We start from the raw sequence: 26,344 nt of genomic DNA on the forward strand, positions 1-26,344 counted from the left end.
GGTCCATAAAATATTTTGACGGATTTGGTTTTCTCACATACGCAGATTTCAGTCTATTGATATGCACTGGCTTTGAAAGAATTTTGTTCGTGTGTGGGTCCTTCAGGGTGTATATATGAGGGCTATTTACTGCAGAAATCACATATGGACCGGCAAATTTATTCTTAAATTTTTGTCCTGACCCGGTTGGCTCTTTCAACAAATAAACATAGTCGTTTTCATTAAATGAAATATTTGATATTTTGTCCTTATTTACTCGGTCCATCATTTTAACTTTTGAATTGATAGCATTTTTCTCGACTTCAGTACGTATAATGTTTAATTTTTCACATTGCTGTTTCAGATACGAATGACAATCTTTAGGTACAGACGAAAAGTCGGTGTCCTTAATATGTAGAGACAACGGAAATTGGGGTCTTTTCCCAAACACTATTTCAAAAGGCGAAAATCCAACACTTTGGTTTGGCGTATTGTTCATCGAAAATATTATTCCCGGTAATACGTCCTCCCATGGTTTTCCTTTTACAATAAACGGTGTTAGTCTTTCCGATAAAGTTCTGTGAGGTCTCTCACATGCTCCCAAACAATGATGAGCGAAGCTAGGGGTATATTCCTGAATAATATCCAATAAACGACAAACTTCTCGGAAACATTTACCAATAAATTCCGATCCTTGATCACTAACGATAGTTCGACAAACTCCAAATTGCGTGACTAACTTAAAAAGAGCATTTCCTACTGTTAACGGATCAGTGTTAGGTATCGGCTCTGCAAACATGTATTTACTAAATAAGTCAATTGCAGTAAAAATGTAAGAATTGCCACTTCGAGAGACAGGGACGGGTCCATATTGAAGGTCCATTTCCCAAACTTCAAATGGTGCACACGGCGTAGGAAATGACGTAATGGACGCTTTTGTTTTTAGTGTGGTATTCTTCCTGCTTTGACATTCATGACATGAACGAATATAATCAGTTACTTTTTCACTCAAATTCGGAAAATAGTACTGTTCTTGGATTAAATCAAGAGTATTTTGTATACCACAATGTCCACCTAATGTCGAATCATGATGTAATGCAATTATTGGTTTCAATGAAATTTCCGGGACAACTAGCTGAAAATTATTCATTGTTTTTGCACGCACTGATTTCCTATTTCGTGTATGAAATAATATTCCATTGATCAAGTGAAAATTTGGTATTAATAAAAGAAGTCTGCGCGCTTCTTTCTGCAGCTTTGGTAGTTCGTTTCTTTCAAGATACTTAATTAACGGTCTGCAGTTTGTATCATTACGCTGCAATTCATGTCAATCGATTTCAAAATATTTACATTTGGATCACTATCAATACCAGTATCAGAGTCTCGTTTGTTGGTATAATTGTTCGTGATTTCATTTTCACTTATATAGGTAACATGCGTTTCATTAACATCAGTAGTTTGCTCAAATATTTTGTCCGAATCCTGTACATTATCACTTGCAGTGCTTTGATTAAATATTTTGTCTGGCTCTTCATTTTGAGAACTTTCAGTGCTTTGATTGAAATATGTTGCATCACATTGAAAAGTAGCACTATCAGTACTTTGATCAAATATTTGATCCGATTTTGGTAAATTAGTCGACTGAGTGATTTGTTGATAAACTTTTTCAAACTGGTTCAACTGATCAGAAATCGATATTTGAGTATGTTTTGAGTCACAATCGGTCAGTTTATTCAAAGGTTCTGATTTTTTCACTACGTTATATTTCTTTCGAGGGTAAAGTTGTATCGTTTTTCGCGGTTTACGTTTCTTTGCTACACGTGCAAACTGTTGATCAATGTCTTCAGTGTCGGCATCATATTCATTTTGTGCCTGTAACAATACATTTTTGCGTGGAACACTATTATCGATGGTGTACATCGGAACTGGCGCAGGCAGACAAATATTGTTCAGTTGTAAATTTTTACTGTCGCTAGTATCCGAGTCATGTAATAAAGTGGTCAATTGAATGCCTCCTGGAACAATTATTTTACCTGTATTTTCCGGTTCATATGGGAAGTATGGATCTTGCTCGTCTGGACTTTCAAAGGCGTTATTAGTCTCTTGCGTGCATCGTGACAAAGCATCCGGAACTTGCATTTCCCTCGCAGGTTTGTATTGAATTTCAAAATTATATTGCTGCAAAATAGCAATCCATCGCTCATAAATGGCGCCTTTCAGTTGGTTGCTAAATAGCGGTTTCAACGCTTGGTGGTCGCATTCTATAACAAACGGCTGTGTACGTAGGTATGATGAACATTCTAAAACGGCGGTAACCATGCCAAGTAATTCTAGCTTTGTTGGGCCATATGATTTCTGCCATTTACTAAGAGCCTTAGATCCGAATCGTATAACACGAATTTCATCAGTTTCGCTCATTTTCTGATATAGCACGTAACCAATCCCCTTACAACAAGAGTCTACAGCAAGTCTAAATGGTAAATTGAAGTTTGGAAAGGCTAGAATAGGAGAATCTAGCAGGATTTAACATTCTGAAATGCACGTTGTTGTTCATCGGACCAGCTAAAGCGTTCATATTTCTTTAAAAGTCTCGTCAGAGGTTCCATTTCAGCACTGAAATTTTTAATGTATTTACGAAACCAATTAAATAAACCAACAAGGCGGCGTAACTCTTTCACATTTTTTGGTATAGGATAATCAACGATGGCCTGAACACGGTCCGGTGGTGGCTCAATTCCTTTATTTGAAATTTTATGACCTAAGTATATGCAAGAGTTCTGAGCAAAAGTACACTTTTTGGGTCCCAGCTTTAAACCAGCATTCGAAAGTCTTTGAAAAACGTTCCGTAAATCTTCAATATGCTGATCGAATGTTTCGGATGCAATAAGGATATCATCAAGATAGCACAAACATGATTTAAAAGTTAATCCTTTAAGTACTTTATCCATCAACAGTTGAAAAGATGCTGGAGATGAGCTCAGTCCCATCGGTAATCTTAAAAATTTAAAAGTACCAAAACATGTATTAAAGGCTGTGTAACGTTGACTGTCTTTTGAAAACGGTAGCTGAAAAAATCCAGACGATAAGTCTATAGATGTCAGAAAATTCGGTGTTTTTGTAGAAAACGATTCAGTGAGATCTTGTAAATCTGGGATTGAATACGAAAAGTGCTGAGTCATGGAATTTAAATACCTAAAGTCACAACAGAAACGAAATTTTGACAAACTAGTCTCTTTCGATGAAGCATTTGCTTTGCCTTTTTGGTACGTTCTTTTCGACACAAGTACAACCGGACTTGTAATAGGGACATCTTCTGTTTCGTCTACCGGTGCAATTACACCTTGTCTCAAAAGTTCATCTAAATGATGTCTTAGAATATCCTTCTTTTCAGGAGTTAAACGATATGAATGTTGGTGTTTCGGTTTAAAGTCGGGCTTCAAACATATTTGGTGTTAAACCACATTGGTAAAGCCTAAGTCAGGGTTTTCCTCGGTTACAAATAATTCTTTATTAGAATGTAAAAATTCAATCAATGTCGATTTCTGTACTTCAGTTAAGTATTCGGGAATATTAAAATAAGAAATAAATTTAGAGTCGATCTCAGTATCTTTAATCACCGGTTCAGTGGACAATTGAATATTTTGAACAAAATGAGAGTCATTATTTTCACTCAAAGGCATACATACATGATCCTTAGAAAATGGTTCAAGCTCCGCTAAAATCTGTCCTTTATTCAAATGTACAGTTTCATTAGTAAAATTCAATATTTTAATCGGGACTTGTTTCTCTCGATTTACTGTCACTACAGCTTTTGATATTATGACTCCTCGGTCTTTAGATATTTTAGAAGTACATATACCTTGCATTCCATATTGCACTTTTCCATTTACGTGTCCCCAAATAAGGACTTCTGAATTCGGAGGTAAAGAAGCAGGACTTTGAGTTAGAACTTTGAACTGTTTAGATTTTATGCAACAATCACTAAAGTCAAGAACGATATTCTTGGAATACAAATAATGCGTTCCTAAAATTAAAGGATGCGATGTTTGCGCTAAAATATATACAGGAATCCAGTGATTTCCTTGGGGCACAGAAATGTTAACCTTAGCAGTTCCATAAATTTGCACTGTTTGATTATTCGCTAAAGTAATTTTGTCACTCGTAGCACTAAACTCGGACTTCATTGAATCTGGTATTGAGTTAAAAAGTTGCGAAGACATGACATTTATTGAACTACCTGTATCAATTAATGCTGAAATTTCCAGATTTGCAATTCGCACAGGCATATACAAAAATTTACTAACAAATGTTGAATCGTCGTCACTTGTACATTCAGTTGATTCTGAATAATTTACCGATTTATCAGAAATGTTAACATGGGCAGACGCGTGTACAGAAATTTTATCTAGATGCCGCCCCGGGGGTCCTGCCCTGTGAACCCCGGGTTCCTCCGGTTTCCCGAATAGTTTACACACTGTGGACTCTTATGGCCCGTTTGGCCACAAATATGACAAATAAATGAGGAATCTATATTACCCTGTTCATTCCAATTGCAGGCACGTGCAAAGTGTCCTGGCGCTTGACATTTACGGCACAGTCCACGGTCATATTGATATACTTGACGATCTCGATTTCGTGGACGAGAAAACCGATCGTTTTCTTTTACATCACGAGAATTATCTAGTTGCTGTGAAAAGTTTGTGGCAAGTTTTGACACGGCTTGGGTTAGACTGTTTATTTGTCCTTGTAATTCACTAACTACATCTGTTTTGAAATTGTTTAAATCTTTCACCGCAGCGGGTGTGTTATTGGCAGATTTAGTAACAGCAGCTACAAGTGGTGCTTCGTCCTTTCGATAACCATAAGCTTCGCCCATTTTGGCAGCTGCTAGGCAATTTGCGCTATCACTATGGTGACCTGCCCGAACAAAAAAGGCGAGTTGATCAGGCAAACCCTTTATAAATTTAATCAATATTTCGTGATCACTCTTGTGCAAAATTGTTGCTTTTTCAAGTAGTTGAGCATAAAAATCGTCAATTGATTGCCCTTTTGAAAGTTTAAATGTTTCAAATATTTCACCTTCAAGAAGTATAGTTGGACTTCGAAAATCAATATCAATATATTGCTTCTTGTAAACCTGTTCAAAAGTTTGCCATAATTGCTTATTGTCGGCTGGAAGAGTATTGAACCAAGTAAGAGCTGGGCCACAAAGGTGTAAATGAAAAGCGGCAATTTTTCTAGCATCCTCTTCCGGTAATATATGATGTAACACGGCATAAGACTCAAACTCACTCTAAAACTGAAATGCATTTTCATGTGGGTATCCCCCAAATTTACGGCAATTGGCTAACTTTTCCATTTTGTGAAAAGATTTATGTTTAAAATTTGATGTGGAAGGTTGAACTTCGTCGTCAAGTGTTGAAGAAACTACGGTATTTGGCGTACTAGAATTGGTAAAATCTGAGGTTTATAATAGCCAATATCGGGTTCTATGTCGTCTGTTATTTGGTTATATAATAGAAAATCGTCTGTAAATACAGACTCGTTGTCAGATTCCGACATTTACCCAATAAAAATACAATGTTTTATATATATCAGACGGAAAAATCAGTAATGAGAAAAATCTCACATACTGTACGCTCAGCTGTAAGTAGACGAGCAGAAATGAGATAAATCTCACATTCTACGTAAACGAAAATAAATACAGGCAATGCATACTATAATAAATCTTTATTTTTGCAATCTCATATTATTCCAATTTATTCCGTCTATAGAAGACCATATATATTTGAATATACCCACGGACGTCCATGATGTTTTCTGACACGGGGAAGAATCATCTACTATGTATAAATGACGATTCAATGTATTAAAATAAATGTCTCTATGTTTGTTTGGATATATAGTTTTAAAATAAATATTTGTTCGAATAATTCACTAGTCTAATGCTCTCATAATGTATCCATATTGACGAATCAACCACGTGTGTCGTCCTCGTGTATGGGGTCTACATGTATTATCAACGGGAGTCACATTTTCAAAAATAATTAAAATGTCTTTTAAAAACAGCAAATATTCTCATAAAATTGTTAAAAGTCTCCTAATAATCTTTTTAGGGTCACTCCACCATGTAACGATATCGCCTCGTCTTATTAATATTAGTGTTGGGATTGCGACTAGCTCATGAACAAAAACACATCTTACGTTAACGACATTTTAATAAGAGAGAAGTAAAACAAAAAGGCGTTTCCGGACATCACTTGTACAGTTCCGTAAAACATATATACTGAATTACACATATACATATAATATATATCTAAATATATAACATATGAATTTCATAGATTTTTACCTGGTCTTTCAAAAAATTCATGCTTCAGGGTACGTTCGCCTGCTCCGAAAAGAGCTACAGTGGCTGCAAATAAGTTTTGAATTTTCACTGCCAAAAAAACAGACTGTTTACAGTGTTGTCTCCCCTCAAAACATGAATATTTAATCTAATTTTTTAAATTATTTTAATCATCTAACCTGTTTTAATCGAAGTTAATTAACATATCTTTACAACCAAATACAAAAAACATGATACTTTTTCACCAATTATGTTGATAAAAAGGGACTTCCCTCCATGTCTATTTTTAGTTGGGGAATAACCCCTAGTTTTTTTTTTATACGAAACTGTTTATAGCACCCTTAAATTAGCCCAATATCGAAGGCTAGTATGTGAAAAGGTGTTATTAACATGCTACTATCATAATATTTGGTACAAACCTTTGTTTTGTACTACTTTTGGATATATGATATAGATAAGATGTCTTCAAAAACCCTACTTCCGGTAAAATCAAACATGGCGGATATAGTACTACAATAGCTTATTTTTAGGGAGGATAATTGAAATGTGTTTTAAAGTATTGCTACTATCATTAGGGTGCAATCAACAGTTTTTTTCTATGACGTCATATTTTGAGGGACCATGTATAAGTGACCCTTAGTGGTGGACTAATTAATAAGGATACCTGTATAAAACTAAATATCACTGGAATCAGAATGTTCTCTAGTTTGAATAAAAAAAAAGTGTACTTTTAATAGTATAAAAAAGTTTTATCCAGAGAAACTGGGAAAAACATTGCCTAATTTAAGCTTAAAAAACCTGAAATCAGGTCATGTGCACACCCCTGAAGACATGATACCTGCACATTTTTCATTATTAAAGTTGTATGAATTTCATAGATTTTTACCTGGTCTTTCAAAAAATTCATGCTTCAGGGTACGTTCGCCTGCTCCGAAAAGAGCTACAGTGGCTGCAAATAAGTTTTGAATTTTCACTGCCAAAAAAACAGACTGTTTACAGTGTTGTCTCCCCTCAAATATCTTTACAACCAAATACAAAAAAACATGATACTTTTTCACCAATTATGTTGATGAAAAGGGACTTCCCTCCATGTCTATTTTTAGTTGGGGAATAGCCCCTAGTTTTTTTTATACGAAACTGTTTATAGCACCCTTATATTGTGCAGGAACCTTTCTTTGGTGCTTCTCATGGATACAATGTATAAGACATATGTCTTTAAAACCCTTACTTCCGGTAATATCAAATATGGCGGACATAGAAATGTTGATAATTTTTCATTTTTATATTCAACTTTTTTCAAACTGTAAATAAAATGAATTTTTTGGGGTTGCCATTAAACGTTTTGCTTTAAGTCATCCTCAAAACCACTAATTCTATTCAGCTATATATATGTTTCAATACAAAATTAACACTTCCGTTAAAAAATCTATATGGCGAAAATTACAAGGATGAGTATCTATGAGTTTTGGATAGATTGATTAAAACAAAATAAAATCACTAAAGTTGTTAAACATCTTTAGAATGACTAATTTATGGCCGCATATACATGTTTACTCACAATTGGAGAGGTTATTTTCCAAATTTACAAAGATCGTGGTATTGTTTCCTACATCTATAATGTACAAGCTCCTGATAAGATTAAGAGGCCTCACAAAAGAGTTGTTGAAAAGGGTGCCATGGATAATATTTTCCCCTTCGCCATTCATAAAGGATGGAATAGTTAGAAAAGGAACCTATACCTAGCTTGTTACTCATTCACATCCGCCATGGTATATTGCACGTTTTACTTGCTGAAAAAGACTAGACCGAGTCGTGGGAATAGCCTCAATAAGTATTTCCTCTTCCAAAAACACATTTTTTCTTGCTTCGTGAATCCTATCTGATAAGTTTGTTCGATCGTACAACAAAACCACGTATCGTGATATCAATGACATTGTCAAATCCATATCTGGTGATGTTGGCTGATCAATCATCATTCTAAATGATAGAGTCACATCTTTAAACACCATCCATTTCACCAACGCAGTTCCTTTTCCAGCAAACATGTAATATCTCAATGCCGAGTGTATTTGAAAGGTCATGGATAGATATATATCTGAAGCTCTTCCCACTTCCAAATGCAAGCCAAAGTATGTCTGCCCCTAGGTCACTGAAAAGCGAAACCGCAATGACAGCATCATCAGTATCGAATCTTCGAGTCATGACTCAGTTACGTCTGTGTTTCACTGCATCAGACACATGCATCTGGATTCAAGTGTCAGCCTCTTTACGTGAACATGATGCTAAGCTTGAAACATCACCATTTGGTGGATAGCACAGAACATCCTGAGTAATTGTTGCTACAACTACCTTTCCCTTAAAATCTATTGAGCAAGCTGTTGCGAATGAAATCATAAAAGTTCTTTCTTATTGTCGTAATCTTGTTTTGACTCTCGATTCGTCAGTGTATTCCCTTTCCCCTAAATGTAGCTCTTGCTTCTTATAGCAAATGCTCAGGATATTTTATCTTATCTACCTCGAGATGTATTTCCAGTTTATCACCATGTTCACATTAAGAGGCTTGCAATATAATTATGGTGCATGTGTTTGATGCAATGAACCACGAACTTGCACGAGTCATGATTCGAATAGTCGTTATTGTTTCGCTATTACGTGACAGGAATAGACGAACTATGGATTGTGTTTGTGAGGGCAATTAGCTTTGGATAAATATATTTACAAATGCACCTGGCAATGAGTGATCACACACACTTATTGTGCTCCATGTCTTTACCAGTTGTGATATGGTTCTCTGATTGCTTGAAAAGGAAAATAAGACTGCGTGGGAGACATTGATGGCATTTGAAGATGTGACTTTGACATAAAGAATGATGATTGATCGGCCTAAATCACCGAGGCTTAACTGTAAGATCACAAAAACTTATCAGATGGGGTTAACATGGTTAACGAATCTAGAAAATAACTATTTGCCAAAAGGGAAGACTAATTGAGGGTAAAACGTGCAATATACTAAGGCAGGTGTTTAAGGGGACGAGCTTGGGATTTACTCTTATGATACCCAGTTCAAGCGCTTATGAATGGCGAAGGGACAGAGCGCATAACTTTAAAATAACTCTATCTAAGGCCTCATAATTTTGTCAGAAGCTTGTACATTGCGGATGTATTTTGGAATGCGGTTCAATGCCAAAACATGCTACATCCTAAGTATCAGAAACAAAAGCCATAACATTTACAGTTTAAATGGACACATACTACTACAAGTCAAGCATAACCCGTACCTATGCCTACAAATTTCGGAAGACCTCAAATGGACCACCCACATATTAAACGAGGCAAAGAAAGTAAGTTCAACACTAGGCTTTCAAAGAAGAAACTTGAAACACAAGATTGCAAAAAACAGCTTACATCTCGCTCGTTGATCAACGAGGGAATGTGGAGCCATAGTATGGGACCCAACATGGTAACAAACATAAATAAGCTAGAAAAAATACAACGTCAAGCGGCAAGATTTATCACCATAGGTTACAAGTCAAGAGAGGACGGGTGTGTCTCCAATATGCTTGCCAAACTGGAACTACAAGACCTCCAGACAATTGCAAGACGAACAAGCTAGAAGTTGATATTGATGTACAAAGTAGTGATGGGGCTGATTTCCGCTATTGAACTAGACGAATTTCTCCAAAAAGCACGTCCTAAGAGAAACATAACTGCAAAATCTAGAAGTTCGAAGAATACCACGCAACAAATATTGTGGAAAAGCAAGTAAAGAATCACTCTAAGTGTTTTGACATTCCATTAAGCAAAACACCACAATACTCAAACTCATCCTTTGTAAATACAGTGATCGCGTCGAATCAGCAAGACGACACTGTAGTGCGCACACCAAGCGTATAGAGCGTCAAATCTGCTCTAACTGCTCGTCAATAAATCGGCGGCGCTCTCTCAAACCGTTATATTAAAGCCAGAATTGGTATTGACAACGCATTCATACATTTACAGATACTGAGGATGTCGCGGTCGTTGTTAATGTGGAAAATCGGGTCTCCCGTGCACCGTTTTGTTTTCATGTGGTGGTGACATTGAATAAACATGTATTTTAAACCAAATAGCAATAATTTGAAAAATGTTTAAGTACTTCAGTAATTTTATTTTGTTTTAACCAATCTATCTAAAACTCTAAATCAAAGATATGTATTGACAATGATTGAGGTCTCATTTTTGAAAATTTTCACCATATTGGGGTTTTTTTAATACCGGACGTGTGATTTAAAAATTTACATTAAAAAACATTTAGTGGTTTTGAGGATAAATAGAAGTCAATAGTTTAATGACAAGCAACAACAAAAAAAAACAACAAAAAACATTTTCTTTACATTTTGAAAAAAGTTGAATATTAAAATAGAAAATTGATATTTCTATGCCCGACATTCTAAATTTTACCGGAAGTAACGTTTTTAAAGAGATAAGTCTATATATTGTATCCATGAGAGGCACAAAAAGAAAGGTTCCTGCCCAGTGTAATTATAGTAGCAATACATTAAAACACATTCCAATTAACCTCCCTAAAAAAAAGCTTATTCTAGTACTATATCCGCCATGTTGGATTTTACCGGAAGTAGGGTTTTGGAAGACATCTTATCTATATCATATATCCAAAAGTAGTACAAAACAAAGGTTGATACCAAATATTATGTTAGTAGCATGATAATAACACCTTTTCTCTTAATAGCCTTCGATATAGGGCTGATTTAAGTATGATGTCCGCCATTTTGAATTTTACCGGAAGTGAGACATTTTTTTCAAATGCCTCCCTATCTGAAATGAAAGAGTAATAGTTGAGGAAGATCTATGCCAAATTTCATGCTTGTAGCAGGATGTGCACAATTCGTCTGAAATATGCTTGTAGCCGCCGGACTATAATAGATTATCGTTGGTTATCTCAACGAGATTGACTTTCTCGCTGAGCCTGTACAGCGAAAGTGAGAAAAGCAATCGATTTGAGATGACCAATGATAATCTATTTATCGCTATTTGACCTATGGAGACGTTGTAAATTTCCTTGACAACGGCACGTGTTCCCTTAGTTTTTAGCGATAATTTTCGTATCACTCGACTCCGTTTTCAAATCCCTCGACTCCGCTGAGATAGGAAATTATCAGTTATCAAGATTAAAGGAAAAATGCGTAAAATAGTGATAAATATGATATTGGAATGCATCGTGATCAACGATTATTATTAAAACATTATGTTCAAAGCATACGATATGTGTACGTTTCTTTGCCAAATGGAGAGTGCATAACATGGAGCATAGCATTTATAAAAAGATAAGATGCCAATTAAGTAGTTTAAAATGTTATTTCCATTATTTCTATTCTCAACTAGAATCTAAAAGAAAGAGGGCGGAGATTATAGCTATGGTACAACACATTCGTTTTCATGTTATACATCATGTCTGAAGCTCCACCCTTTTTTTGAAAGACACCCGCCTCTGAAATATTTAGAAAAATTCAAAAATTTAAAAAAAAAGACAAAAGTTCATGAACATTTATTTGTTTTCATTTTAATTCAAAAAGCAGGAATCATTTGTACAACATCTCAAGAAACATTTTTCAACCTAAATAGGATTGTTACGAGTTCTCTTAATTTTGGAAAACAACCTAAATGCTTCTTCTTTGGGTTCTGAACCCCCCCCCCCCCCAAAAAAAAAAAACAAACTAGTACATGTTTTTGTTGTTGAAAAAATTCAACTAAATTTCGATACAATTTTTATGATATCTTGGAAACCAAAAAAAAAAAGGCCCAAACTTTATACCATCATTAGAATAATTATTTAATTCCTTGTTGCTGGAATCAGAACAATTTTCTCACTTTCTGATGACCTAATGAAATAAACTGCGCATACGATCATACATGGTCTCATTGGATAAAACGTTTACTTGGTTAATTTGTAACATTAACTAAAGCTGTCAATCACTTTATTTATAGTACAAATTATATCTACCATGTGTCTTACTCATTAACATATTTATTTCGGATTCGTTTGTTTAAATATGTTAACTGGTAAGAAAAATGGTATATATAGTACATACATGTCATGTAATTACATAAGGTGCGAGCAATCATGTCTCGCTAGTATTCTAATTTGCAGTATAGTAAAAATACATTGATAATATCTTGTATAAGGCATGAAGAACAACAAGGCTTTTTGTCATAAACTTTTTCGTATAGTCATGCTGACTACGTCTTTACTCCAGCGAGACAAAACAAAATCTCCATGAAAATTAATTTTTAATAATCAATTAAATAACAATGCAGCGTATGCACTTTGGAGATGCCAGCTCTTAATAATGAATCATATTAAATAAAGGCAACAGAAGTATACCGCTGTTCAAAAATCGGCTGAGAGATAACAAATCCGGATTAAAAACTAAAACATAGGGAAACATATCAACTTTGAAGGGGGAACAAAGAAACAATAGGAAAACTGAAGTGCAACAAAGATAAAAAAAAGTTCTACAAATAGCTCAAGCCATCGTCCTTTAATCCCAGTTTTAATATTGCTGCATCAATTTTTGTTGTCTTGTGACAAAGTTACTAGTATATAAGAATGCCAGAAGAGCAATACAGGCTCGTTGGATACTCTTATCTGTATTCGGTGCGGTTCTAAATGTAGGACTATTTCTGTTAGTGAACTTATCGTTATAGTACTAGCTCATGATCATTCATTCATTTATGCATTCAGACTTTCAAACTGGGACTTTCGTGCCAAATAGCTAAATGTTTTCAATTTTTCTACCTTCTTTTTCAAAAGCTAATTTCCCCTTAAATAAATCTTTACATTCAAATGAAATCCTTTTGTTTGAAACAAGATATATTACTGTCAAGGGTTAAGGATTTCAAATAAGTATTGATTACAATATCCTATGATATGACGTAAGTTTATAATCGCCATATTTCATTTCGTGTTCAGCCAAAACGGAAAGTTAAACAATGTAAGTCGTTTTCGTTTTAGTCATATTTTTGCGTGAAATACCTTAAATTAAAAACATTTAATGGGCTGTACTTGCCCCTGAGAAGTTGTGTACATTATTATATCTTAATTTTTTATTAGCCTTTTTTAAATGTTTTATTTCTACATTGCATGAAGCAAAGGTTAGTAACACCAGTATTATCATATTTTCATCTCCTTGTTGCAGTTCATTTGAGTTCAGCAGACCGTCAAAATGGATTCGATACGAATGTTAATATTGGTTTTTAGCAGCGCTGTTATAACGTGTGGAATAATTCGTTTTTTCCATTCACTCACAGGTATCTTGTAAATATTAGCATAAAGCATAAGCATCAAATATTTATTTTAAGTCGGGAATGCAAAATAATCTCTATAGAGCTTTTTATCGACATACATTTTTATGATAAACACATTGACAATACATAAAACACATACAACAGAAGGAACATCATGTATAGCATATATACTGGTACCAAGATCAGCAAATTAAAACAGTGCATAAGCAAATTAAAGCATATAAAGCGGCAAACATAAAATGCAGACACACTGACATTCATGCAGTAGCCATTGAGCACTAAAAGAATTTCAAGTATTAGAACACGAATAAAAGAGTATGGATAAAAGATAAAAAATATAGAAGCGAGAGAATACAAGATAAATGAATATTATACAGCTCACTAAGATCTTCAGGGGGGACACTAAAACGAACTGCCCTCCCAATTACCAACCAAACTTTTAAACTGACACAAAGGCATTTCTTCCCTCAACTCATGCGGTAGTTCGATCCAGAGTTTGGCTCTGCATGTCTGAATGAGTGTAGCCCATGGACAGTTTTCCTTACCCTGGATAACCACAGTTTGAAATTTCAATAAGATCATGTAAATACAGTGGATATTGTTATTATCAGTCATATACACATCTATTACTATCATTCTAAATCTTCTGATTTTTATACGCCCGTAAAAAATTGACGGGAATTATAGTATACAAATGTCTGCCTCTGTCTGTCTGACTTATAGTATACAAATGTCTGTCTGTTCGTCTGTCTGTCCGTCCTTCCGTCCGCCCGCCGTTCGTCTGTCTATCTGCCTTTTCGGCGTCCACATGTCGCACAGTAATCTGCAAACACTTATCCAAATTTTATGAAACTTAACATAGTTGTTTCTTATGATGGTCAAACGATCTGTATATGTTTTGGTAAAAATAAGATAACTTTTTGAGTTACGGGACTTTATAACTAAAACTGTTGGGGTGTTTTTTTCACATGTCGCGCCGTATCTCAAAAACGAATTATGATTATTGTTTAAAACTTTACACACTTTTTAGTTTTATTAAGCTAAAGATCTGTATACTTTTTGCTGAAGATTCAAATTTATTTTAGAGTTTTGTTGTTTTTTGTAAAAAAAAAAAAGAAGAAAAAGGTGTGTGTGTGTGTGTGTGTGTGTGAGGAGGGAGGGGGGGGGGGTCACATGTCGCGCCGTATCTCAGAAACGATTCATGATTATTGCTTAAAACATAAGACACTTCTTAGTTATAACAATTTAAAGATCTTTATACTTTTTGCTGATTATTCAAAATTTTATTATAGAGTTATTGATTTTTTTGTAAAAAAGAAAAAGGGGGGTTCACAAATCGCGCCGTATCTCAAAAACCAATAATAATTTTTGCTTAAAACTTTACACACTCCTGATTTATATTAATCTAAAGATCTGTATACTTATTGGTGATGATTCGAAATTTTATTTTAGAGTTATTGAGTTTTTTTGTAAAAAAGGGGGGATGTTTAAACTTGGTAGTTTTGATATAGTTAACAGTTGTGCCACAAAAGTCCTCATAAATAAATCTTAAGACACGTTCCTGTATTTTCTCTATTTTTTTTCTGGTAATAAACATCCATATTTGTATATGGCATATAATGAGTTTTTCACTCAGTTTCCTAAAAAGTGAATAAAAATTAGTACTACACTTTAGTCCAATGACTATAGCATTATGAAACTTAACACAAAGTAACAATAGTGCTGTAATTAAAACATTTTTGCCAAGTGCATTTAACATAACTAAATCTAAAACATAAGAAAACATAAATAATGAAAGTCGTCTTATTGTATATACAAACAAAAGAAAGTACCGATTGAATAGTCAAATTTATGACATCATTGAACTCAAATTTCTTACACAATACACTTTATTCTATACAAATTTCAACGAATATAAAAATAACTTTTTTTGTATGTTGATTAAAGATCACTTTGGTCAATGTGAGTGTTTTTCCTGCCTACTGTATAAAATTATGTTCGTTGTTGACAAAACGAGTTTTCTCAAATCTCCCCTACATCGCCGTTCTTCGTAGAATTTGTTATTTTTAAAGGAATTTATTAACAAAAAGATGCCCAAAACGTTTTCAAACACTGTCTTTTCTTTTAAATTATTGCATTTATCGCCGTTACTTTATTTTGTACATGAAACGTCATTTTATTCAATGACAAAATGTAAAATATTTTAACCTAGTATAAGGCTTTTCTCAAAAATGTATTTACCTTATACCATCTATGGCCTTCTGTTTCAGCTGTTCGCCCCACCAATAATTGAATAATCGTCTGACTTTTTAATCATAATAATCATGATCTTATCGTTCCTATATACACTACAAACCATTAAAAGTCTGAAATGGCCTATATCTGTACTCGACTGTACTGATTTTTACTCGACCAGTCTGAATTCGTCTGAGATTTACTTGATAATACTCGACTGTAGTCTGAACCATACTTAACAGTCTGAATGTGTACTTGACCAGTACTTAACCATTTCATACGAGTCTGAACCGTACTGGACATAGTCTGAACCGTACTCGACCTAGTCTGAACCATACTAGACCCAGTCTGAACCATACTCGACCAAGTCTTAACCAACCTAGACCTATTCTTTGTATCTATCAACTGAATTTTATCAATTTAGGATTTTTTTTTTAATAAAAATGAAATTTGAACAACAACTTGAAATTAAAAATGTGTTCAATACAGTATTGAAATTAAAATTTCACAATAATCAATCATAATATAACTTCAACTCAATATTAATCAACACTTACATAATAACTATTAAAATATAAATAAAACAAGCTTATCAAATAATCTAAAAAAATGAATTGAGACTAATATTTTCAATATTATTCAAAATGTTATGAATATTTCGGAAGTATTTTATGGTAACTGGACTATAGTATAGATTTATGGTGTCAGTTGAGTTCAGGTAATAATGCAGTGAATGTTTTTCTATTAAGATATATATAAAATAGTATATAAAACAACTTAATAATTTTTTAACAAATGAGAGCTTAATTGTTTTGTTTTATTAAACCAAGAATTTAATATAATCATGATAATAGAATTTTCATAGCAATCCTTGATAACCTTTTAAAAAAAGAAATGTATTCCAAAGTAACAGTAAAAAAAAATTTCAATTAGTTTAAGTATCTTTTTGTCAAATTAACATGGCATTCATAAAGCACTTTAATATGTTCTAATTACCTCAGTACATGTGTGTTTTACAGGTAAAAAGAAAGCCCTATTTTCTTAAATTCGTGTATTACTTATCTAGTACATACATGTATATTCTAAAGGCCTTGCTATTGAATTTAAACAGGATGTTGCAATTTTGAATCAATGTTATTTAGAATTTAATACCTCTGACCAGGTGTGATCTTCTTTATGAGTTTGCCCCAAGCAGGGGTTATACTTTATATTTCACCACTAATCAGAAAAACAATGTTATTTATTTATTCATTTAATTTTATCTCTTTTTGATACGAGTTATATAGAATATATTTTTTTTTATCTTGAATATAATCAGAGATATATTTCTTTTATAAGATTAAATTTTTTTATAAATTTTGTTGGCTGTTGTTATATATGTCAGTTAAAAGGAAATTATTTTAACAGTTACAAAAGTAGAGGGTTTTTGGTCTAGTATGGTTCAGACTGGTCGAGTATTGTTCAGACCTTTGGTTGAGTATGGTTTAGACTGGAAAAAAAGTTCGAGTACATGTCGAGAATGGGTTAAGACTGTTTCAGACTGGTCGAGTAATAGTTCAGACTATTTTCAACGGCAAAGATAAGGGTCAAGTACGATTCAGTACAGTCAAGTATGGTTCAGACTGGGGTCGAGTAATGTCAAGTAAAAGTCAGACCAATTCAGACTGGTCGAGTAATGTCAAGTAAAAGTCAGACCAATTCAGACTGGTCGAGTAAAAATCAGTACAGTCGAGTACAGATATAGGCCATTTCAGACTTTAATGGTTTGTAGTGATAGTACTCTGTGAGCGTTTGTCGTCACTTTACAGCGTCAATCGTTGTTTCTATAGTTTGCAGATCAATTAACCTTTTCTGTCTTATTTTGACATTGACTTTGCGCATTGACTGAAATTTAAATATTTTGTAAAAATTTGCTATTGAACAAATATTTTTGTTAACAGAAAAATTCGAATAGTTGAATACTTGCCACATGAAGAAAAAATAGGGATGTCAACTCGGTGAATAATAACTTATCGAGTACTCGTTTGTGTTACCGAGCGATAATCGAGTACTCGCTCAAAAAATATCTCCAATATGGGAACACAAATTATACAAATCTAATGCTTTGATCGTTGCCTAATAAACGTCAAACTAAATTATGGAATGTATATGTAGGACTCAAATTTATGGTGGGTTCCAAATCTATGGCAGATTCCTAATCTATGGCAAATGTGACGTTACGAACGCCATAAAAATGAAAAAAATCAAACGCTATTTATCATTGAAACAATTGTGTGAATAACAACTGCCATATTATTGACTTGATACAGACATTTTATCCAGAGTACCACCTGATATTTTTATGATTCTTTAGAATGTATCAAAGTGCTCTCGATTAATGCAATTGTAGGAATTAGTATTCCTTTAAAGTGAAAAATGAATGTAAATTATATTCTTTGTAATGGTTCTAAAACTAGGGCCATTGCTGGTATTGACGAATGATAAATTGAGAATTTGTAAGACGAAACAGAAAACCGTTGTTTGTTAGGAAAACAATTAATATAACTGTTTGAGTTTAATGTAAACCTGGTATGTTTGATACCTTTCTTCACTGGGTCGATGCAACTCTTGTGAACGTTTCACCATCAGGTATCTAGCAAGTCTGAGTGTGTTGACATGAATACATTTTAATATGATAATTTAAGGTGGTATGGGGGATTAGAATAAAAATGATAGAATTTGTTTATACTTTTCTAAAACGTAGTATATATTGTTAAATGTTAAAAAAAATTAGAAAAATGATAGGCCATCGCGCATTTTCTCAAGCTACAGGTTGTTATAAAATGACACATTTTGTATGGACAATTCAGTTTAATTCGACCTGTTGATACTTTTTATAATGTTTATTTTTGTTTGTTATTTTATATTAATATGGATCTCGTCTATATACCAGCTTTGACTATTTGGAATATCTACTAATTTCACTTCTTCGTACTACATTTGTATGAACATTATTCTTAAATCTGTACAGGGAAATTTTAGCTAGCTCTAATTGTATAGTTTTATTGTTGATATTCACCTCACTTTGTATCTAGTGTTAAATTATGTTTTTATATTACATAACTTTCTTGGTATTCCTAATTATTGGAAGAATTTTATACACATAAGTAGTATACCTTAAACGACAAAGTTATTTTTCATTTACCTATTATAAAAACCAGTTTTTTTCAAAAGTGATTATTTTCGAAGGGTTAAATATTTCACGGTGGTTTGCCATGGCTTTGTTTGGACGTTTTTGTTTGCTTTTTGGCCTTGTATATTAGTCCCTATTTATTTTATTAACTGTGCATTTGCATTCAGGTATCGCAGATCAAATTTATTCGTTCATAGTGTGTTAATTTACGTTTTTTGATTGAGTTAAGCCTTCAAATTGATATTTTATCGTGTGGTTTTCTATGTTGTGATGTTATGCTATTGTTTCAGAAAAAGGGAGAAGGTTTGGTACCATTAAAACGTTTAATCCCGCTGCAAATGTTTGCACCTGTCATAAGTCAGGAATCTGATGTACAGTAGTTGTCGTTTGTTTATGTAATTTGTACGTGTTTCTCGTTTCTCGTTTTTTATATAGATTATACAATTGGTTTTCCCGTTTGAATGGTTTTACACTCGTAATTTTGGGGCCCTTTATAGCTTTTTGTTCGGTGTGAGCCAAGGCTCCGTGTTGAAGGCCGTACATTGACCTATAATGTTTACTTTTATCAATTGATATTTGGATGGAGAATTGTCTCATTGGCACTCACACCACATCTTCCTATATCTATATACAGTATTATGTGCTAATGTGATGATAGAATTGTAAAATGAATTCCTGAAAGATAGCTTTAAGAATTTTTTTTGAGAATATCAAAAGAAAAGATAGGGTCATCGAGCATTTTTGCGGGCTAAAATACAAAATAGGAAAATTCGTTGTAGATTCTTTTCTGAAAATGCAGTTTCAGAGTTACCTCCCCTTAAAATGATAATTTAAAAAAATTAGAAATCAATCAAAAGTAATCTACCTTTGTATAAGTTAGAATCATTTACTAGTAGTTAGAATGATTCTGAATTTATTCTTCAAATAGAAAATTCACGCTAGTTATCTAAATTCCTACATCAAATTTTGCTAACTGGATTGAAAATCTAGATCTTTTGTCCTCTGCATTTTTTTCACAATATGGCGAAAGACACCGATACCTCCTTAGAGTTAAGGCACAATTTATCAATATTTGACCTTAGCGCGTTCGTAAAAAGTGTTTTTAATTTTAATATTTAATACTCATCAATTTTGAACATGAATTTGTCCTTCAACTGTTCTGATTGAGCGCCATTGATTAGTTTTATGTAGACGAATCATGGGTCTTTATCGTGAGCCTGGCATCTTTTACTTCGTTTAATGTATATTATTGCTTGCATATCTAGAACCACCCAAATAGTCAATTTATTTACTGTCAGTTTCTACAAACATGGTTTCAGATATAACCTGTTGTTTTCTATCAATTGCAAATATTACTTTCTAATGTTCATCTCAAACAGTCAAACTATACATCAGTGAGTGTCCATGCTACCCAATATGTATTATAGCTTTATATCTAATATTTTATATCACTACTGGTCTTCATTGTTTTGATAAGTTTAAAAGTATAAAAAAATTATAATTAATCAATGATCTAGTCAAACCAATCACTACAGTGCAAACTAGAAAGAAATAAGTAAGATCTCAAGCTGTAAATTGTAAGTTTGTTGAATAATCCTTGAGTAGATAATGTGTCTTTTGATGACACTTGATTCAAAGATACATTGCTTACAGGGAAGAATATCATAATATTTGTTTTTTTAAACAAGGTTGTTGTTGAAAGCACTGAACTTAATCATAGAAAATGGTAACATCAGAATAATATCAACTTCAATTTGTAACAATTAAACTTGTGTCCTTTTTCTATTTACAGATGAAACTGGATTATGGCATGATACTCCGTATGGCAAAGTTGCATTTGTTCTTTTATGGCTGCAATCATTCCTTGGTAAATTGTACTTGTTTGGCTTTACAACTATTTTGATCTGAGCTTCACTGATGAGTCTTATGTAGACGAAACGCGCGTCTGGCGTATTAAATTAAAATCCTGGTACCTTTGATAACTATTTAACGGACGCCATCACTAGTTGGTTAACCGTTATGGAATATCCGTTTCACAGATGATATCGGATATGTTTCAAAAGGGGGATGAAAGATACCAGAGGGACAGTCAAACTCATAAATCGAAAATGAACTGACAACGCCTGGCTAAAAATGAAAAAAAAACCAAACAGACAACCAATATTTCGGACTTAATTTCTATTTCAAAAAACAACAGCAGACATAATCTGTTAACAAAACTCTGTTCATTACCGGTTAATAGGTTAAAAACAATTTTGGAGGATTGCAACACAATTTCATATAGCAGTCCTAAGTATGAAATAGTTCAAATTGTTATGGCATATTGTTATTTTAAACTATTTCCAAAAATTGATCGCCCTGAAGATCATAAAAAACATTTTATTGAAATGAAGTATGTCAATAAAGGTTTTGATTTTGTAAATATTGCCGGTATATTTAACGACCATTCTGTTAAAGAACAAATTCCTGGATATTTTGACAATACCGATCTCCCTCTTATTTGTTATATTTACAAAAAATCTACCCGGAAATTTGTGTTTAATTATAGCTAATTGTGTAAAGATGTTAATATTAGTGAAAATACACCTACTTCATGTAATTGTAGTAATTCCGCATTCATTTATGGACCCATTTCCCATGTTATAACAGGAGATCTTAACATCGTTCAAGACCGAGAGTTAAAATCATTTCTCAGTAAAGGACCTAAATATCGTCCCCCGTCAATTATTCATTGGAATGTGTGTCGTAATATCATCCACGACTCACTCCGTACTTACTGTTTGAAATGGATAAAACGGGAAAAAGCTGACAAAAAATCTTTGGACTCCTTTTTTATTCAGTAATGAACATAGTTGATATACGTATTCAACATTTTAAAGAACATTTTATTAACAATAACCACATTAAACCTATTTCTCGTATCAAACATAAACTAAAAGAACTAGCCAAGGAATTTGTTTTTGTCCCAGCCGATAAAGCTGCTAATAATATTATTATTGTTTGACGTAAATTTTACGTTGAGGTTCTGAAAAAAGATATTACCAATTCACCAACATTCCAACTGACTCCATTTTCAGAAAACGACATCTGTAACAAATATAAACTTTTAGCTACCGCTTTACAAGCAGAACCAAATACAATGAAAGTCCCAACTACGTATTGGCTTCCAAAGCGACACAAAACACCTTACAAATATAGATTTATTTCGTCTTCAAGCCATTGTTCCACTACTAAATTGTCTATTCTTCTTACCAGTACACTTGGTACAATCAAAAACCTGATAATTAATTGTTCAAATAAAGCCTTCGAAAAAAGTGGAATTAATTACTTTGGAGTGTCAAGAACTCGTTAGAAGTACTTAAAAAAATGCATGCTTATATTGGTGATTTTGAATCTGTTCAAAGTTTTGATTTTTCTACCCTGTATACTACATTGCCGCACATTCTTATTAAGAAAAAATTCACCCACCTAATTAAATGGGCATTTAAAAAGTCAGAATGTGAATATATATGTTCAAACTGTTTTAAGTCATTTTTTAGTAGCAATAAACAAAAAAACTATGTCAATTGGACATGCTTTGATACTATATATGCCCTTGAATTTTAACTAGATAACATTTTTGTTCGCTTTAGAGATTTCGTACATCGTCAGGTTATCGGAATTCCAATGGGGACTAACTGTGCACCCCTTATTGCGGACCTGTTTTTGTATTGCTATGAGTTACAATTGATGACAAAAATCAGCAAAGACCCATCGAAACAATATCTGATAAACAAATTTAATAATACTTTTAGATATTTGGATGATATTTTGGCTCTCAATAATGACGACTTCAGTCTGTACACTAAAGAAATTTATCCTGTTGAACTTACTTTAAATAAAACTAATACTAACAATGACCACTGCCCTTTCCTCGATCTTGATATCTATATCACTAACGGAAAGCTTAATACTAAAATTTATGATAAAAGAGATGATTTTTCATTTCCTATCGTTAATTATCCATTTTTAGATGGTGACGTTCCCTTGTCACCATCTTACGGTGTTTATATATCTCAACTTGTACGATTCGCTCGTGTATGTAACAATGTTTTAGATATTAACGAGAAAAATTTATGTATTACTGAAAAATTCTTACACCAGGGTTTTCGATATCACAAACTAGTCAAAACATTAACTAAATTTTATCATCGGTATAAGGACATCATTCGTAAATATAGCTCAACATGCAGACTTCTTATACGTTCAGGTATTTCACATCCAATTTTTTACGGAAATATTCTTTATAAAGCACAAAAATGTCAGTATTCACCTCAGAAACTAACAAAACCTTTAAATAGACTTATTAAGAAGGGATATAGTTACGATACTGTTGTCAGGTCATTAAAGATGGCATATTTTGGCGTTAATATTGATTCACTTGTAGGGTCTTTGCATCGGAACTAAACATATTTATTGAAAAACCAGTTGTTGGCATGACACGCGTTATGTTCTTCTCATATATGTTATGATGGTAACGGGAAGGATTGTGCCTGATATTCATATGATGAAATCATAATCTTTCAATCAGTTTAATTGAAGTCTAGAGCTGGCATATCAGTTAACTGCTAGTAGTCTGTTGTTATTTATGTATTATTGTCATTTTGTTTATTTTCTTTGGTTACATCTTCTGACATCAGACTCGGACTTCTCTTGAACTGAATTTTAAATATGCGTACTATTGTTATGCGTTTACTTTTCTACATTGGCTAGAGGTATAGGGGGAGGGTTGAGATCTCATAAACATGTTAACCCCGCCGCATTTTTGCGCCTGTCCCAAGTCAGGAGCCTCTGGCCTTTGTTAGTCTTGTATTATTTTAATTTTAGTTTCTTGTGTACAATTTGGAAATTAGTGTGGCGTTCATTATCACTTAATTAGTATGTATTTGTTTAGATGCCAGCTGAAGGACGCCTCCGGGTGCGGGAATTTCTCGCTACATTGAAGACCTGTTGGTGACCTTCTGCTGTTGTTTTTTCTATGGTCGGGTTGTTGTCTCTTTGACACATTCCCCATTTCCATTCTCAATTTTAAACAATAGAATAAACGAAACAATTTAGAAAACTAAAGAATAAGCAACACGAACCCCACCAAAAACTAGGGGTGATCTCAGGTGCTCCGGAAGGGTAAGCAGATCAAGGTCCACATGTCGCACCCGTCACCAGATTTATTACCTGGTTTGAACTTTCAAGAGCAACACGACGGGTTACACACGTGAAGTAGGCCGATCTGCTTACCCTTCCGGAGCACCTGCGATCACCCCAGTGTTTGTTGGTGTACGTGTTACTCAGTCGTAAGTTTTCTATGTTGAAATTTGTATACTGTTGTTTGAGTATTTGTCTTTTAGTTTAATATTTTCGACTCATGCGTTTGAATGTCCTTGTAGTATCTTTCGCCTCTCCTATACTTTATATTATCTTTCAGTAATGATGAAGCTATCCATGTCATCTGACGAAAAGAATGATTTAGACTCAAATAATTGTCTGCAGAAAGAAGTTAAGAAGGCTTTGGAGGTTTGGGGATCTATTGAAGGTATGTTGATTTTTCCAAACATAACGATATAAAAATTATTTTGAATTGGACAAGTATGATTCTGCCATTTGATAAGGAACTTTCCGTTTTGAATTTCCTGGGATTTCGATATTTTTGCTGTTTTATTTTTTCTGCATAAGAGACGGACTAGCAATAATTGGCATTTCCTTAATTTAAAGGATTGTGACAATTTAAAACAAAAAATAATATACCTTTAGTAATAAGATATCTATAATTTTTAAGTTGTTTTGGTGTACGAATTTGAAAATAATACCATAATATTTTAGTCCGAAAAAAGGTAGATTTATTTCGTAGAATATTTATTTTCAAATACGCGATCCCCTAAAACAAATGACGTAGGTTCATTTGTAATCCCTTTGGATATTTATGATAAACGACCGGAAGATGATTCACAAGTGGCCTTCAAATCATTGAAAAAAGAAACCTTTGAAAATCTTAACCTGATTGTTTTCCCATTTTCGTATACCAAAAATTTGCTTTTATAAATACTATCGATGTAAAGCATATTAGTTTGGTTGCTGGTGAAACAAATAAAACTCTTGTTCCCATCATGCAAAATACGCAAATATAACTCGATAAACCGAATATCTGGTTGTCTGTATATTGACATGGTAAAAATCAGCTACTCGACAAAATATCACGCCTTTTTTTTTTTTTTTTATCTCGTTCACTATGTCCTCTCGACAAAAAACTTTATATTATGAATCGCAACTAATATTTAACGAAACGGATATGCAGACAACCTGATTATCGGGACTTGTTTTAATGTTCATCCATTAATTATTGCATTAAAATACAATATTTACAATAAATGCATTTCAGAGAACCCAACTAACAAACAACTTTGCTTTGTTGCAAAGGAAATAGCTGTCGACCAAGCATATGTATACTTAGCTGGCCAACTAGATGTTTCATTGACGGACATTAAAATCATTGAAGTTGATTATCGAGGAGACGTGAAAAGAATTTCACTGGAGACACTGGTGAAATGGATGGAATTGAAAGCCACAGAAGCAACAGTGATTGCACTTCTGAAAGGTCTATCATCTATAGACAGACATGATGTAATTGTAAAATTTGACAAGCAATTTTGTAACAACTGAATTGTAAAATATGATCAGTGATGCAAAGTCACCCCAGGCTCTGCGATTAATTTCACGAGATATGATTAAAAAAACCATTACTCCGAGATTGTGCATTCTGCTGAAACTTATGTGTTTGGTATTGCATTTAGTCTAACGATAGACAAATACAAATAAAAATGCATCAGTCAGAAATATCAAATGTGCAATTGTTGAAACTTGAAGTAAAAAAGAAAGAAACACAGAAAGAAAGAAAGTAATGAAATGAAGAGATAAAAAGCAATGAAAATAGATAAAATCAAATTTAAAGTTTGAAATCAAAATTCAAAATAAACAACAATTATTATTTTTCCTATTCTGAAGTGAGTATCAAGAATAGGCGTCATGAAATACTTTGTGTACAACAGAAGCAACAAATAAGCATTGTTTTTTATTCGCGTATTTCTTTCTGTGAAACATTTTAGCCTTTAAAGTTCATAAAAATTCTCGGAGAAAAGGAAATGATAGACATGCAAATGACCTAGTTCGAAAACATCATAAAGTATTGAACGGGGGTTGCAATGACTATCATTGTTGTCATTGCTTGTGTACCGACACTGTTACAGCATACATCCTAAGGAGATACAGTTACT

At 33.3% G+C, this 26,344-nt stretch overlaps 1 protein-coding gene and 1 long non-coding RNA gene across 2 annotated transcripts; both read left to right on the plus strand.

Annotated features, from left to right (window-relative positions):
• The first annotated feature begins 13,271 nt into the window (after nucleotides 1-13,271).
• On the plus strand, nucleotides 13,272-20,899 carry LOC139527302 (uncharacterized). Its single transcript, XR_011665323.1, has 3 exons — nucleotides 13,272-13,320; nucleotides 13,525-13,636; nucleotides 20,833-20,899. It is a non-coding gene; the product is annotated as an uncharacterized lncRNA (long non-coding RNA).
• A 526-nt stretch (nucleotides 20,900-21,425) lies between these two features.
• On the plus strand, nucleotides 21,426-26,075 carry LOC139527292 (uncharacterized). The gene is made up of 2 exons (XM_071322648.1): nucleotides 21,426-24,609; nucleotides 25,453-26,075. The coding sequence occupies exons 1-2, from the start codon at nucleotides 24,504-24,506 to the stop codon at nucleotides 25,731-25,733; spliced, it is 387 nt and encodes a 128-aa protein (XP_071178749.1). The 5' UTR covers nucleotides 21,426-24,503; the 3' UTR covers nucleotides 25,734-26,075.
• Nucleotides 26,076-26,344: the final 269 nt, after the last annotated feature.

The sequence above is a fragment of the Mytilus edulis genome, chromosome 1 (assembly GCF_963676685.1).
Source record: "Mytilus edulis chromosome 1, xbMytEdul2.2, whole genome shotgun sequence".
Classification (NCBI taxonomy): domain Eukaryota; kingdom Metazoa; phylum Mollusca; class Bivalvia; order Mytilida; family Mytilidae; genus Mytilus; species Mytilus edulis.